The 16153-nt window shown below is 44.6% G+C and overlaps 1 protein-coding gene across 8 annotated transcripts in view; it reads right to left on the bottom strand.

Annotated features, from left to right (window-relative positions):
- SYBU (syntabulin) overlaps positions 1-16153 on the bottom strand; it is an 85222-nt gene that overhangs the window by 12256 nt on the left and 56813 nt on the right. For 6 of the 8 annotated variants that reach the window (XM_070382184.1, XM_005902657.2, XM_005902659.2 and 3 more), the window contains one exon: positions 3419-3521. In XM_070382184.1, the coding sequence (XP_070238285.1) occupies positions 3419-3521 (103 nt within the window). Of the gene's footprint in view, positions 1-3418; positions 3522-3674; positions 3819-3963; positions 4943-16153 lie in introns of those variants that run through there. The other 2 variants (XM_070382189.1, XM_070382188.1) reach the window with 2 other exon arrangements.

Genomic DNA, 16153 nt, shown 5'->3' on the forward strand with positions numbered 1-16153 from the left:
TATCACTTCTGACTAAAAATAACCATCTAATGACTCTTTTCCTGAGTTCTGGGCACTGTGTTAAGGGGCTTCCCAGGTAGCTCTGGCTCCTGCCTGCCAATACAGGAGACATAAGAGACACAGGTTCAATCCCTGTGTCAAGAAGATCCCTTAGAGAAGGGCATGGCATCCCACTCCAGTGTTCTTTCCTGGAGAATCCCCATGGACAGAGGAGCCTGGTGGGCTAGTGCATAGGGTAGCAAAGATTTCTCAGTTCATTTAAATCAGGAAGGTGAATGCCATTATTACCCCATTTCCAGAAAAGGAAACTGAGGCTGGGCACTCTGGGTCTTTCTTGTACCTAATAAACGATAGATGCTCAAGTCAAACCCAGGTACATCTGACTCCAAATTCTTTTTTTTTTTTTCTTTTCACTTCTAGCTGCCTCTAGTCAGATTAGAGTTTTGGTTTAAGAAAGAGAATTTCTCAGAAAGACCAGGGAGTTGGCCTTTTCTAAGAGGAGGTCGTTTGTAAATCTTCCAGGTTTTGTTTGTGAAGTGTGAAAGAGTTGGTCCTTCAGTCGTGCGGCGACCCCATGGACTGCAGCCTGCCAGTCTCCTCTGTGGGCTGCCATTGCCTTTGTTTGTGAAATCACCTGTCAAAAATATTCTCTTCAGGACTTCCCTGGTGGTTGAGTGGCCGAGATGCCGCAATTCTAATGCAGGGGTGTGCTGCGTGCTAAGTCACTTCAGTTGTATCTGAATTTTTGCCACCCCATGGCCTGTAGCCTACCAGGCTCCTCTGACCATGGGATTCTCCAGGCAAGAATACGGAGTGGGTTGCCATGCTCTCCTCCAGGAGATCCTCACCCAGTGATGGCACCTGCTTCTTTTATGCCTCCTGCATTGGCAGGCGGGTTCTTTACCACTAGCGCCAGCTGGGAAGCCCAAAAGGATCATAAGCTCTTTAAAAGTTTAGTGTGGATACCTGGAAAGATTGAAGGTGGGTGGAGAAGGGGACGACAGAGGATGAGATGGTTAGATGGCATCACTGACTCTATGGACATGAGTTTGAGTAAGCTCCAGAAGTTGGTGATGGACAGGGAGGCCTGGTGTGCTGCAGTCCATGGGGTCGCAAAGAGTCAGACACAACTGAGCAACTGAACTGAACTGAACTGAACCAGCCCATCCAGAGAAGCTATTCTCAAAACGTGGTCCTGTAGAACACACAGATTACGTGAAACACCCACACCATTCCATCCCAGAAATCCACTGATGGTGCTCTGTCTGTGCCTGGGTCAGATTTTTAAAAAGTGAGCATAATGGACAGAACACTTGGCCTATTTCAATTTCCTGTCTATTAAGCGTATATCTGATTTGCACATAATTATATTAAGCTATTTTATGTTTAAAACATTAATTTTCCATCACTGAGGGAATTCATGGGTTCCAGACTAGAATATTTTCTCTAAGTCAGTCAGTATACCTGACATTACCTTGGAATTTAACGACAGACTCAAATCCCTTTGAAATGCTTATTAAAATTGGTTTGCTCTTCAGGCCATTTCTTTTTTCTTTTGCTTCTCTGTTCTTTGATGTCTTGCACCACGGGTATGTGCTAATTCCTTGAATGGGTGAGGTAAATGGCTTATTCTCAGAGCAAGCCACATCTGATCTGTACAGAGAATGTTTATAGTCTCATCCTGTGATCCCAGAGGAACTTTATTTCCAAAATACACGGTATTTGGAGATAGAACAATTGTTCTTCACTGCAGACTTCACTCTTTAGTTACAAGTTTGTCTGGCTTCAGCTTTGTTTTTAACAATAAAACTCTGCACTGTGGGCCTCAGATCCCTTTATAAATATTAGCCACATCTTCTGCTCACCCAAGAGAAGTGGGAAACATTTGCTTGCTCAGTCCTGGAAATGCAAGCAGTTAGAAACTAAACAGTTTTTCTCCAGAAAAGGGACCTTAAGAATCATGTGGTCCAACCTCCTTTTTACACATTCGGACACTGTGGTCCAGGACAGTCAAGGGACCCATCACCCCCGGTGTCACGTGACTCACTCCATCGCTTTGTTCAGGTCCCGGCCCAGAGCTAACCTCATCACACAGTCTCCCAGAACCAGCCTATCCAGAATATACCACACACTGTGGGTCTCTGTATCCTTATTCTGCACATTAAAAAAAATATATATTTATATTATTTACATGCATTCATTATCTTTCTCTCCTAGAACAAATATAGTTTTCCTAAGTTTTGTTTACTGCCATATCTCTAGAAACTGCCTCATAATGGATGCTCAATAAATTCTAATTGAATAAGTGAAGCTACAGATGGCAGCAGAGATCCTGGGGCTGACAATGTGTCCCTCCAAACGTGAACGGTGGCCCCCTTTTTCCTCATGGTCCTTCTCCCCCAGTCCAAACAGCACCGATCATGTGCTGATGTTTACTGTGCTTCAAACACAGCAAACACACTTTACTCAACTAACTAGTTTAACCCCAACTATAAACCCTACAGGGCTTCCCAGGTGGCTCAGCAGTAAAGAACCTGCTTGCCAAAGCAGGAGACGTGGGTTCAATACCTACGTTCAATCCCTAGGATCGGGAAGGTCCCCTGGAGAAGGAAATGGCAACCCACTCCAGTATTTTTGCCTGGGAAATCTCATGGGCAGAGGAGCCTGGCAGGCTCCAGTCCATGGGGTCACAAAAGAGTCAGACATGACTCAGCAACTAAAGAACAATAAATAAACCCTACAAGGTGGGTATGACTATTATCCTACTTTCCAGATGAGGACACTCCGGCATAGAGAAGCTGAACAACTTGCTGGGGGCCACAAGGCCTGGGGTTGGTGGTGCTGGCATTCTAACCAAGAGCCCACAGAGGTCACTATTCTGTTAGACTTCTTCTTTTGGGGGGTGGGGGGCACCCCGACCTATGAACTTTATACTTTCTTCACCCCTTCCCCAAGTGAATATTGGGGGTGGCCCAGAGGGTCACCATGCTTCTTTCACAAAAAGGAAGCTCAGCTAGAGGCAAGAAAAGGGTGAAGTCAGAGGCTTTACGGCCAAGAGGACAGATTCAAGAAGGCGGAGGCTGGGTGGGAAGTGGGGACGGGAAGACCTGATCCACAGGTGAGCACACGGGTGGGGGCCAGAGAAGCAGGGCTCCCCGAGCGCGGGACGGGATGAGGGGGGAGCCCCGCATGGGCACACGCGGGGCCAAGCACGAGACCACGGCAGGTAAGGCTGGGCAAAGTACCAACCGTGAATCACTGTAAAATGCCACCAACCCCAAACCCATTCACTGAAGAATCACAAAATGGAAATGGACAGCAGTAAAGCCAGGTGTCTAGGAAAACAGGTTAAAGACAGGTAAGACACCCGTGCATCGCGTCTCAATGAGGACAGAGCCGGAGCTGGAGGCGGGCCTACTTGCGTGAGAAAGAGGACCGCTTGCTCCCGGCGGCAGACATGGGGACCTCAGGAGCCGAGATGCTGCCGGTGCTGCTCGAGGAGCTGAAATCGGCTTCACTACCTGAAAAAACAAAGGCGGGGGAGAAGCATGAAGGACAGGAAACTCGAAACCCGAGAGCCCGCTGGCCGATGCCCTGCCCTCTGAGGTCCCCGGCTCCCGCGTTTGCACACGGACGCAGCACGTGGCGGGGTTCCAGCGCTCCCAGGCTCCCACCGTTTTCCTCAAAGCCGACGAGAGGAGGCGCAGGCATGAGGACGGCATCGCCTAAACACAGCCTGGAAGCACCGAGAGGCCGGTTTCCTAGATGCCCGGCTTCCCGCGGACGAGCCGCGGTCACCCGGTCCGGAGACAGCGCCCGCCGCTCCCTCCCGGTTCCCCGGGCGCGCCCGGAACGTGAACGCGCCGACTCCAACGTTCGGCAGCATGAAAAGCATGCTTGTCAGCCCCAGAGCGGTTTTTCCAAGAGAGTTTATCTTTCGGCTTTGCAGTCGGCTAGCCATACTTGAATTTGGCACGTTCGGGTCTGGAGATAATCAACCGGTTCGAAATAGGAAAGCCTGCGCTCCAGATAACAGCTCCAAGCCCCGCTATCTGATCTTCCTCCACTTCTCTGACCGCAGCTGCAGCTTTTCTATGAAGAACACAACCTTAACAGAACAGCAGGAACTTAACATTTCCAGAGAGTTGTGAAAAAAGTTCACAGTGACCAGTGATGGAACATGGGAATGATCATTGAAATTTGAAACCGCAGTTTTTGGGGGTGGGTGGAGGGGTTGTTTATTAGTTTACAAAGATCACAGTACGTTTTAAGCACAGACTAGGGTTCAGCGTATAATTGAAAACATGCTGTGTGGTAGAATAATTAACATAAATTCATTTTTAACAAAACAAAGTTTTGAAATAGTAATAATGAAAACATTCCATGGATTGTCTGGAAGTTCAGGGGCATGGAAGAGGTAACAGGACAACAGGAAGAAAAGAGGATTTTTTTTTTTTTAAAGATGAAATTCCAAATGCTTTTGGAAAAATCAATTGAGGCACACAATTTTATTCGATCTTGTTTCTCAACTCCTGTGCCACAATTTGTGACTCTTCTGGCCTAGAATTCAGAACCAGATCACATTTCTGACTGAGCAAACTATGAATAATCTAAATCCCCTGAGTTTCTGATATGCAGTGACTAGTAATCATTATTATTTTGAATTTAATTTTATTTTTTAGGCTGCGTTGTGTGCATGTAGGAGCTTAGTTCCCCAATCATGGTCAAACCCATGCCCCCAGCTTTGGATGCACAGAACTTTAATTACTGAAGTCCTGATGATCATGACTCTTTATTGAGAACCTACTAGGTTCCAGACTATTGTTCAAGATTCTTTCTATTCCTTGACCTATTAATCTTGACATCTTGTAAGGCAGATATTAATCTTGTCTTCTACTGTTGAGGAAACAAAAGCTGATTTATTTGCCTAAGGCTTGTGGGTGATGAATTCTGTCCAGGACCAAATCCCCATGCTACCCCTGTGATAACATGTCCCAAGAAGACTGTAAAAGAAGCGGGAGCTGGGGAGGTTCCTGAATAAACTACCATCTCCCTGACAGCCAAGATGAGCCACGAGGACAAGAGGTGGCCAGACTGGCCCACTGGTGAACAAATGCTCTTACTGATGGCATGTTTTGGTTTTGCTGAAGGGGGAAGCAAGTAACAGCAAGGCAAAGAGAAAGATCCCTTGTCTGGTTTCTAGGACCTCTCGGGAAGGTCAGCCTCTTCTGGAAAACAGATCAGGAAGGACCCCTTAGGGCAGATGACAGCTGCGAATCCCAGCTCCCAGCAGAATTCTGGGAGGATTACAGTAGCAATTTATCAGAACCAGGACTGGCTATTCCTTCTGGATTTGAGAGACTTTGTCTAATGATGTAATGAACTCTCAGAAGCTCCTTGAACTTAATTAGTTGCCTCTGAGTAATACGTTGGCTAAACTATAGTATTTCACAGTTTCAAGGACTCATGATTGGTAATGCTACCGAGGAACACAGTAGCCCTGACAGTCTACTCCAACTTTGTCTGCTAGCAAATTACCAGGTTGGTTATAAAATGATAAAGGTGGATGATTTTCAAAAATAGGTCCTGTGGTTGCAGCCATCAGGGGTAAGATATTATTTTCTGATGTAAAATTATTACTCTGAGACACCCAATTTTCATTCTTTAAAAGGTATGCAAAGACCCATCAATATAATTTGACAGCCTGCATAAAAATGGAAATTCTAGAACAGAAACAGATGTTTGCTGAAAATCCATTGTTATTTAACGATGCCTCTGACCTGCAGTTATTGTGTGTGTGTGCTAAGTTGCTTCAGTAGTGTCTGGTTCTTTGTAACCCTGACCCCATGGACTGTAGTCTACTAGGTTCCTCCATCCATGGGATTCTCCGGGCAATAAAACTAGAGTGGGTTGTCATGCCCTCCTCCAGGGCATCTTCTCGCCCCAGGATCGAACCCGCATCTCTTACGTCTCCTGCACTGGCAGGTGGGTTCTTTACCACTAGCGCCACCGGGGAAGCCCCTCTGCAGTTATTACGTACCCTGAACTGAAGGGACCACGTTGTTCTACATTTACTGCTCCTGGCACTCAATATATGACTTGTTAGTGTTTGCAGGGCCTAGGGCACTTTGTCCCTGTGCTTTTCTAGCTTACCTTGTACACGTCAGAAAGAGACTGAGAAGACCCATCCAGGGTACAACTGTATTCAGGACTATCTGAGTAACATTATAGTGAAGAATGTAAATGCTACTTACCTATTTCTGTTGATGACTTTTAAAAATATAAACTATTTACAGTTTGCTTATTGTCATGTAAAGTCAATGCACTCTTTTTAAAAAAGGGATATACAGAAAAGTCAATTTTACTATGGCGTCTGAATATATTCTCCCCATTTACTAAACAGGGTAACTAAGAGGACAGCTGGAGACCTGAAAACCTCTTATGTATCTATTAGCTGCAGCAAAGATACCAAGAAGGAGAGGCACTCTTTATGTATTTCCTTTAAACAGTGTATGCAACTAGATGATTGTGGTGGGTACTGTATGTAGTTCAATGCTCTTGTGGGTCACTGCTGCTGCTGCTGCTAAGTTGCTTCAGTCGTATCTGACCCCATAGACGGCAGCCCACCAGGCTCCCCCATCCCTGGGATTCTCCAGGCAAGAACACTGGAGTGGGTTGCCATTTCCTTCTCCAATGCATGAAAGTGAAAAGTGAAAGTGAAGTCGCTCAGTCGTGTCCAACTCTTCGTGACCCCATGGACTGCAGCCTACCAGGCTCCTCTGTCCATGGGATTTTCCAGGCAAGAGTACTGGAGCCGGGTGCCATTGCCATACAAAGAGAGGTCCTAACCTAAAAACATAAGCCCTGAATCAGACAGCCCAGGTTCAAATCCCACCTCTATTGCTTATGAGATGGAAGATGTAGTAGGCACGTTACTTCACCTCACTCTGCTTGATTTCTTAATCTGTAAATGGAGATTGATAATCATAGCACTCACCTCATGGGGTTATTATAAGCAGTGAGTATCTATCTCCTGTCTCAGAAAAACACCTGATCTGTTGTAAGCTCTCAAAATAGCTGTTATTATTACTCTGCAGGACTTGAAAAGGCAATTTTTATTATACTATGCATTTCTTTTGTGGAAGACTTAGAAAACAGCAATGATCCAGAGGGGAAAATATAGCCTATAATTCCATCACCAAAAAATAACCTTTTGGTATGTAACTATTCAGCATTCATACTTAATACATTATTATGTAACCTAATTGTTTTTCTTTTAATATGTGAATAACTTTAAAACATGGCATATTTTGTTTTATTAAATCAATGAATATGTAGGCCATGCTCATTTTTCTATGGTTAATACCAAACATTATGTACCAGAAACCATCCTGAGCATCTTTTACATGTTAAGCCACTTATTTTTCATGACAGGACAAATTCTATGTGGTAGGGACAGCTATCAGACCATTTTAAAGATACGGAAGAGAAGCTGAGTGACACACACCAGGTCACACAATAAGTGGAGCCAAGAGGGAAACCAAGCCGTCTAACCCCAGAGTGCCCGCTCTTAAACCCACATGGGCTTAATGGATACGCTTGAGCATACAGATTTACATTCTTGTTTGATTATTTCCTTAGAATAAATTCCTAAACGTAGAACATTAAAACCAAAGTATATACCCACTTTAAGACTTTAATATATATTCCATAGGGATTTTTTGGATGGCATGAGCCTAAAGCAGTTTTGGGGGACAAGGAAGTATTTGCCCGCATCCGCTGGTATGTAGATACCTATTGGTAAATCGCCGATGTCACAGGGACTCCTTCAGCAAAGCACAGGGAAAAATATTTGGCCACTGAAGAGCTGTGCTTGAAAAGCTGAAGGGAATTTTAAAATGTGCATATCCAAGTCAATATCCTCATCAATACTGTCTTCAATCAGGTACTAGGTAGGCGGAGCACGATGACCTTTGAGATATCTTGCAATGCTGATGCTGGTGATTACACACTGGGCAGCAGACAGCACCTTCCAGCCAGAAAGGAGCTGTGCTTGCCGGCCTCCAGAAGCTCTGCGGGTTTTTGTTCAGGAGTGCTGCTGGATTCTCTTGAGAGGCCTTACTTTTATTCATAACCTTAGGGTAATGAGCATTCTATGCATGTGATGGTAAGGCTGGGAATTAGAGAAGGAAGGGAAAATGGAAACAAAAAATATGGGCAAAATTTACTGATAACTAGATGCATTTTTTTTTAAAACACTGTGATCCAGTCTCTTAGGACGTTATTATTTTTGCCTGCTTTCAGGACACTGTGGATTCCTCATTCATCAGAATATCACACAGGCCTCTGAGAACAGAGAACTCCTAACGTCTACGAAGTGGTAATAAGCCATCCTAAACCACTGCTTCAAGCAACCCCAAACCTTCCTTTATCCTTTGTTACCACAAAACAATCAGATTAATTCAGGTTGGCCACCTATATCTCCACCTCAAACAGAATCAGCAAATTAAAAACACACACACACACAAAAAAACCCAGACCCCCATCAATTCATCTTCCCATCCCCCGTCCCCACACACAGATACACAGATCTTCTATTTAAAGGTCTCTGGGGAAGGGAGAGGAGCCGTTTTCACTAAGGCCAAGTAGCACTATTAAGGAGCAGCTGGAGCAGTGGACATGTGTAATTACAGATGACGCTACTCCAAGTCTATTCAGTAGCACTGACTCTTAGCTGCAGAGCTGAGCTCTGGGGGCCCAGCCAAGGAATCCAAAAAATGCTTCACAGCCAAAAGAGGATTTTTGTTTTACTTATTGCAAACTAATCCCAAAACTTCCATAGGTATTTATGTCAGAAAGGGAATATTTGATCTAAAGATCAACAAAGGGATTGAAATATATCTATAAATGTTATAAATATTTTCTTTCAGTTTATTATTTGTCTTTGAGTCTACTGTATTTTTATGTACTTAGATTTTATGTTTATAGTTATGTAGTTAGATTTATCAATACAAAATTATTCATTTCTACATACTTTAAATTTGAACTTCTGTTTATAAATGTTTATATATGCTTTTAAATGTATGGCAGTTCCATATGAACGTCAATCAGAATGAAGATAAATCTTTTCTGAAATTATGATAAAATGGAAATGGTATTTACAACCTTTCAGGAAGACATGATCTGATATGTCTTGCATATCAGATCATGTCCGATGTAGAAGTGAATAATTTTGTATTGATAAATCTAACTATATAACTATAAACATAAATCTAATTACATAAAAATAAAATAGCAGAGTCAAAGACAAATAATAAATTGAATGAAAATATTTATAACACATTTATAGATAAAGGGCTAATTTCCTTAACTTACCAAAAGCTCAAACAAATTAGAAAAAAAAGAGAGGAAAACAAAGAACAGAAAAATGGGCAAAGGACATGAACAGTCAGATGGCAGACAAAGAGAGAAAAACAAACCACCGATATACCTGAAATGCCATACAATCTCACTTATAAAATTAAAAATGGAAATGAAAAAGGATTTTTTTCCAACAGATCAGCAAAAAAAAAAAGAGTTTGCTAACACTGGTTCTGTTAAGGGTTTGGGGCAAAACACTAGTGTGAATTGGTGCAACGTGCATAAAAAAGAACACTGTACTGCTGGGAACTTACCCCGCACGTAAGCATCCAAGAAAATTGTCCATCAGTACTGACAGCCTAAGTCGGGCAGCACAGCAAACTAAATGCATACTCTACAATCATGATGAGAGGTGACACGCACCTGTGTGTGCTGAGATGGAAAGACCTATTACTCGACCAGGAAAGCAAGATACAGAAGAGTGAGTGCGGCATGCTTGCTTCTCTGTAAATAAACCTTTAAATCATAAACTGCTACATGTACAGAACATTTTTCTTGGGGAACAAAAAGAGATCTGGTATAATGGTTTCCCTTGAAAATAGGACAATGAGGATATAAACAGACTCTTATTTTCATTTTATAACTTCCTGAGCCATGTGGCGTTTCTAACCAGGTGCATATGACTCTTGTTATAAAAATTATAAGTAGGGAATAGTACAATTATGGACAATTGGTTTTTTCCTTGAAAGTCTAAGATTTTAAAAGAAAATCATCATATAATAAAAGTAATCACACCATATAATGCAGTATTATGAGGGTTTGGGAGTCAAGCCACTTGGGTTTGAATTACAGCCCTTCTGTTAACTCTATGGAGCCTCAAGCAAGTTGTTTACCCTCTCTCTGCCTCAGTTTCCCCATCTGTAAAACAGGGATGAAAATATTAAGAGTAGGTAGTGCTAAGGGACTGTGGGGATTAGGTGAAACATGAAAAGAAATGAAGACAGTGCCTGGCACACAGCAAGCACTCGTTACAGGTAAGCTATTATTATTTCTAAGTAAAATTATTATTTCTAGCTAGAATTATTTCTAACTAGAATTACTGATACAGTGGTTTGAGGGCTGGAAGAGGGCTTTTTCAGGCATCGTTCCCTTAAAAAACCCCACAACAGGAAATGCTTTATCTCACTGGAGTCAGGCATTTTTATAGTCACTCTTTACAAATGGTGGTCTTCCCTCAGTGGAGAGCATGTTTCTATTTTTAACCATATGTGTGTACGTATGTGTGTACACAATAGACTATGTAATAAAGATCCACAGTCCTGAGCTTCCCTGGCGGTCCAGTGGTTAAGAATCTGCCTCGAAATGCAAGGGACACTGGTTCGATCCCTGGTCCAGGAAGATCCCACATGCCGAGAAGCAACTAAGTCAGTGCGTCACAACTATTGAGCCTGTGCTCTAGAGCCCATGTGCCACAGCAACTGAAGCCCGGGCCCCTGGAGCCTGTGCTCTGTAACAAAATAAGCCACAGCAATGAGAACCCTGCGTCCTGCAACGAGGAGTACCTCCCGCTCATTACAACCAGAGAAAAAGCCCACACAGCAACGAAGACCCAGCACAGCCATTAATAAATAAATCAGATTATATTAAAAAAATATCCATGGTCCTAAAACAAAGTCCCCATGGACAGCCTCCAAAAATCTCTAGAGTTGCTCCTGCACTAGAAGCCTGCTTTCAGAAAAGCCCAGGGAAAATGCACACACCTTTACAACAGCTCAAGTCTTGGCAGAGGCCAGTCCCCTGAGAAAGGGCGGGAGGGACAATGGGAGAGGAGGCACAGAGGGCCAACAGGTCAAGGATAACACCATCAGCTTCGCTTCTTTATCTTGGCCTGGCTCAGCTACCTGTATTTGGCAGAAATACAAACTACCTGCCAAGCAAGAAAAGTGGATGGAAGAAATGATAAGCAAAGAGCAGAGTATAAATAAACTTCCAGAAGGGAAGAGAAAGCGAACATTTCTGACCAGGGCAAAAAGCTTATTAATCTCCCACAGGGCCTGAGGATATAACTAGCATCCTTCTACCTCACCCCCCAGGAAAATTAAGACTCTGCATTGGTTAACCTCAGCAGAGTACAGGGCAGGAGCATGGGTCCGTTTGGCTTCGTGAACAATCATCCAAGTTCCCTGGGCCTGTTATCTTCATTACTGATAAATAAATGTGATCCTGCCGATTTATCAGAGATGGCTAAGAGGTGAATGATAGAGATCAATCAGTTCAACCTAAGGCCAATCAGATGCCTCTGGGGTCCTCTGGCACCACTGCCGTGCACAACTCAGCATCCCCAGAAGGGGGCGCCAGCCTGAAAGCTCACACACCAACAAGCTCTACCCAAAGAAGGCTCTACAAAGCCTGGCTCCACCTCTCACTTGCCATGTGTTCTTGGCCAGGTGTTTTTAACTTCTGTAAACCTTAGTTTCCTTATTTATTTATGGAGCAAATGTGTGTGTCTGTGTGTATGTTTATGGGCTTCATAGGTGGCACTAGTGGTAAAGAACCTAAATGTAGGACGTGACGTAACAGACTAGGAAAGATCCCCTGGAGGAGGGTATGGCTACCCACTCCAGTACTCTTGCCCGGAGAATCCCATGAACAGGGGAGCCTGGCAAGCTACAAGCCATATTGCAAAGAATCTGACATGACTGAAGTGACTTAGCAGGTAGGAGGCATATATATATATATATATATATGTAAAACATCTGTTGGCTCATCGAAAAAGCAAGAGTGCCAGAAAAACATCTACTTCTGCTTTATTGACTATTCCAAAGCCTTTGACTGTGTGGATCACAACAAACTGTGGAAAATTCTTAAAGATATGGGAATACCAAACTGCCTGACCTGCCTCCTGAGAAATCTGTATGCAGGTCAAGAAGCAACAGTTAGAACTGGACATGGAAGGATGGACTGGTTTCAAATCGGGAAAGGAGTACGTCGAGGCTATATATTGTCACCCTGCTTATTTAACTTATATGCAGAATACATCATGCGAAACGAGGGGCTGGATGAAGCACAAACTGGAATCAAAATTGCCGGAAGAAATATCAATAACCTCAGATATGCAGAAAACACCACCCTTGTGGCAGAAAGTGAAGAAGAACTAAAAAGCCTCTTGATGAAAGTGAAAGAGGAGAGTGAAAAAGTTGGTTTAAAACTCAACATTCAGAGAACTAAGATCATGGCATCCGGTCCCATCACTTCATGGCAAAGAGATGGAGAAACAATGGAAACAGGTGAGAGACTTAATTTTTGGGGGCTCCAAAGTCATGGCAGATGGTGACTGCAGCCATGAAATTAAAAGACGATTGCTCCTTGGAAGAAAAGTTATGACCAACCCAGAGAGCATATTAAAAAGCAGAGACATTACCAACAAAGGTCCGTCTAGTCAAAGCTATGGTTTTTTCAGTAGTCATGTATGGATGTGAAAGTTGGACTATAAAGTTGAGTGCTGAAAAATTGATGCTTTTGAACTGTGGTATTGGAGAAGACTCTTGAGAGTCCTTTGGACTGCAAGGAGATCCAACCAGTCCATCTTAAAGGAAATCAGTCCTGAATATTCATTGGAAGGACCGATGCTAAAGCTGAAACTCCAATACTTTGGCCACCTGATGTGAAGAACGGACTCATCTGAAAAGACCCTGATGCTGGGAAAGATTGAAGGCAGGAGGAGACGGGGATGACAGAGGATGAGGTGGTTGGATAGCATCACCGACAAGATGGACAGTGAGTTTGAGTAAGCTCCGGGAGCTGGTGATGGACAGGAAAGCTTGGCAAGCTGCAGTCCATAGGGTCGTGAAGAGTCGAGCATGACTGAGCAACTGAACTGAACTGATATATATACACACACACATATATTTAAGGTTAACTTATTGTTTAATAAAAAATGTATTGAGCATCTGCTGTGTGCCATGTGTCAGGCCCTGCTCTAGGTGGGTGATTTCTACCTTGTAGAGCTGTGGTAAAGTTGAAATGAATGGAAAGTGAAATGCATGGTAAGTGCTTGACATGTTCACAAATATTAATCTGATAATTATTAATAATGCAATGATTTCTAAAACTTACTGTGTATAAGCGTCACCTGGGAAGTGGAGACTTCTGGGAAACACTCATAGAAATTCCTTTAGAAGGCTGGGAAGGGTGGGTGACCCAGGAATCAGCATTTTAAGTAATTACCATAGATGATTGTGTAGCAGATGGTTATGGACCACACTGTGAGGAGGAAAGCTCCAAAGATACAGAGCGCAGGGAATCTCTCTCCAGTCTGGTCAAACTCAAGAGCTTTCTTCCATGGCAAGTGGAAGGCGAGTGAGCAGAAGTTAAGAAGGCTTCACTCGACGACAAGGCACACAGGAGAGAGGAGTGTAACAGAGTGATCTCTGCCCTCGCAGCCCTCCAGAAGCACGTTCCCGGGCTAGGTGCATTCTTAGAGGACTGGAAGGAAAGGGGGAACATATAGAAGGTACCAGTTCCAGCCAAGTGCATGTGCACACATGTCAGTTTATAAAGCCAGTAGGACATTTAGCAGTTTATCCATGGTTTGAAGTCCTCATAATCCGGTTTTAAAGAGGAAGGGCTGAACGCTTTGGACTTGGGGGTATCAGCAATCATCCAACACTGATACAGCTCACAGCCCAGCCAGCTCTCCACTGGGTCATCCCATCAGCCCCAACCCTCTGGTAGGCTCGAGCTGTCCCTGGCTGACATGCCAAGTGAAACCAAGGAACCACACATGCGTGCAGAGCCTCCCACACTGAACCAGCGTTGGGCACAGGCCCTTAAGAACAGGGGCTCGAAGGGCAACCCTCAGCCACACAGCCTTCCGCTAAACAGGTCTGGGAAGGGTGGCCTCCACGGTGGCCGTGAACTTCATCCACACTGATTATCTTGCGGGCCTGGTAATAACATGAGCTGATCCTCCTTGAAGAATTTTTCACTCTTACATGTTCCTCATCTTTGACTTGTCAAGTTTATTCAACTGAGTTGCTGCCACTTAGGGAAAAAAAGCCAGCTGGTGAGCCGGCTGCTTCTATTTAAGGAGACGTGTTTATCCAGCGTTTACCAAAATGAGGTGCCTGCCCTCCGTGTCTGGCAGGAAAACCTAAATCAGAGAAAAAGCAGCGCTCAAGGTGGCAGTGGTGGGTTCGGAGCAGGGGTGTCACCGTGGAGACAGCTGACGGGGAGGAAGGGGGTGGTGATGGGGTGGGGGAGAACTGGGGACTGACGTGTCACTAAGACGACAAAGGCAGAGCACGGCTCGGATTCCTGTCTGGGACTGCAGGATATAAGGGGGAAGGATTAGGGATGGGTCTTGTTCAAAGTCCCCTGACTTTGCACACTCAGTGAGGCCCTGCTCTCTGCAAGCAGTTTGAGACCATGAATGGAACAACATCACCCACTTGCTAAGGAAGAAGATGACATAATTTATAATTTGTTGCAGAGACACACAGCAGGGTTCTAAAACAGCATTTCTTTCTTTCTTTCTAAACCTCCTTAAGCACAGTTTCTAAAATAGACTCCAAGACCGAACAGTTTCGACTGCCTCCCGGCATCCTCGTCACGGTCACCGCCTCGTGACCCGGGGCACGCCGATTGGTGTGCGCTCTCGGCTCCAGGCTCCTGGAGGGCTGCTGCCCAGTACCCCCCGGGGAAGCTGCGCCTCACGCTGCCACGCTCTCCTGACTTTCGCGGAAGCCCCGACCTTCCTCTTCACTCCACTGAACCATCTGCCTCGAACTACATCACTGGATCTTGTCAGCACGTGGCCTCGCTCCACTTCGAATATTTCGACATCCTTTCACCTTTATTCCTGAAGAATTTATCCTCTCTCTCTCTAGCATTTCAATCCCCATGAAGTTGTTTCTCTTCACTTTTTATGCGGTGGTACAGTTCAGTAGCCTCCGTTACTAGCTATGTGACCTTGGGAATGGCACTCAGCCTCTCTGCGCCTTCTATGGACAGAGAATGGTAACGGGAGCTTTCTTACAGAGTTGTTGTAAGGGTTATGTAAACTACTATAGGTAAACCATGTAGAACGTAGGGCCTGGCGCTTGGTAAGAACTTAAAAATACTGCTATTATTTTGATTTTTCTTCTCACGATCTCCTTCTCTGAATAACATGTGAGTCCCAGTACACGATGGGCCCAGTCGGAGAGGACTTGGAGCACAGAGCAGGAGTGAGGTGGGGAGCACGGAGCAGGACTAAGGTGGGGAGCACGCAGCAGGACTAAGGTGAGGAGCACAGAGCAGGAGTGGGGTGGGAGCACAGAGCAGGAGTGAGGTGAGGAGCACAGAGCAGGAGCGAGGTGGGAGCACAGAGCAGGAGCCGGGTGGGGAGCACAGAGCAGGAGTGAGGTGAGGCTGTAGTGTGGGGTGTAGTTATGAGCAAGCATTCAAAACAAGCAAGAAAATAAACAGAAGATTCTCCCAGAGGATGGTAAAGATTCTGCCTCCTCCCTTTAGATTCTAAATTGAGTAAATCCTCAGACCTGGGCTGTATTGACTGAATCTTCCAATTTCACAGGAAAGCCTCAAGCACACTAAAAAACAGAGAGCTAACCATCGAGCCTTCTCGCAGGGTCAGGGGTCACAAACACACGCTCAGGATACAGCATCTCCACGAGGGCGAGATTTCGTCAGTTCCTTTGCACACCCAGCAACCGTCATGCTGAGATGCTGAACCTGTTTCTTCAGAAAGAAGCAAACTTCTCAGGACAGAGATTCATTAGGTGCTAAGAGAGGT

This window comes from Bos mutus, chromosome 14 (genome assembly GCF_027580195.1).
Source record: "Bos mutus isolate GX-2022 chromosome 14, NWIPB_WYAK_1.1, whole genome shotgun sequence".
Classification (NCBI taxonomy): Eukaryota; Metazoa; Chordata; class Mammalia; order Artiodactyla; family Bovidae; genus Bos; species Bos mutus.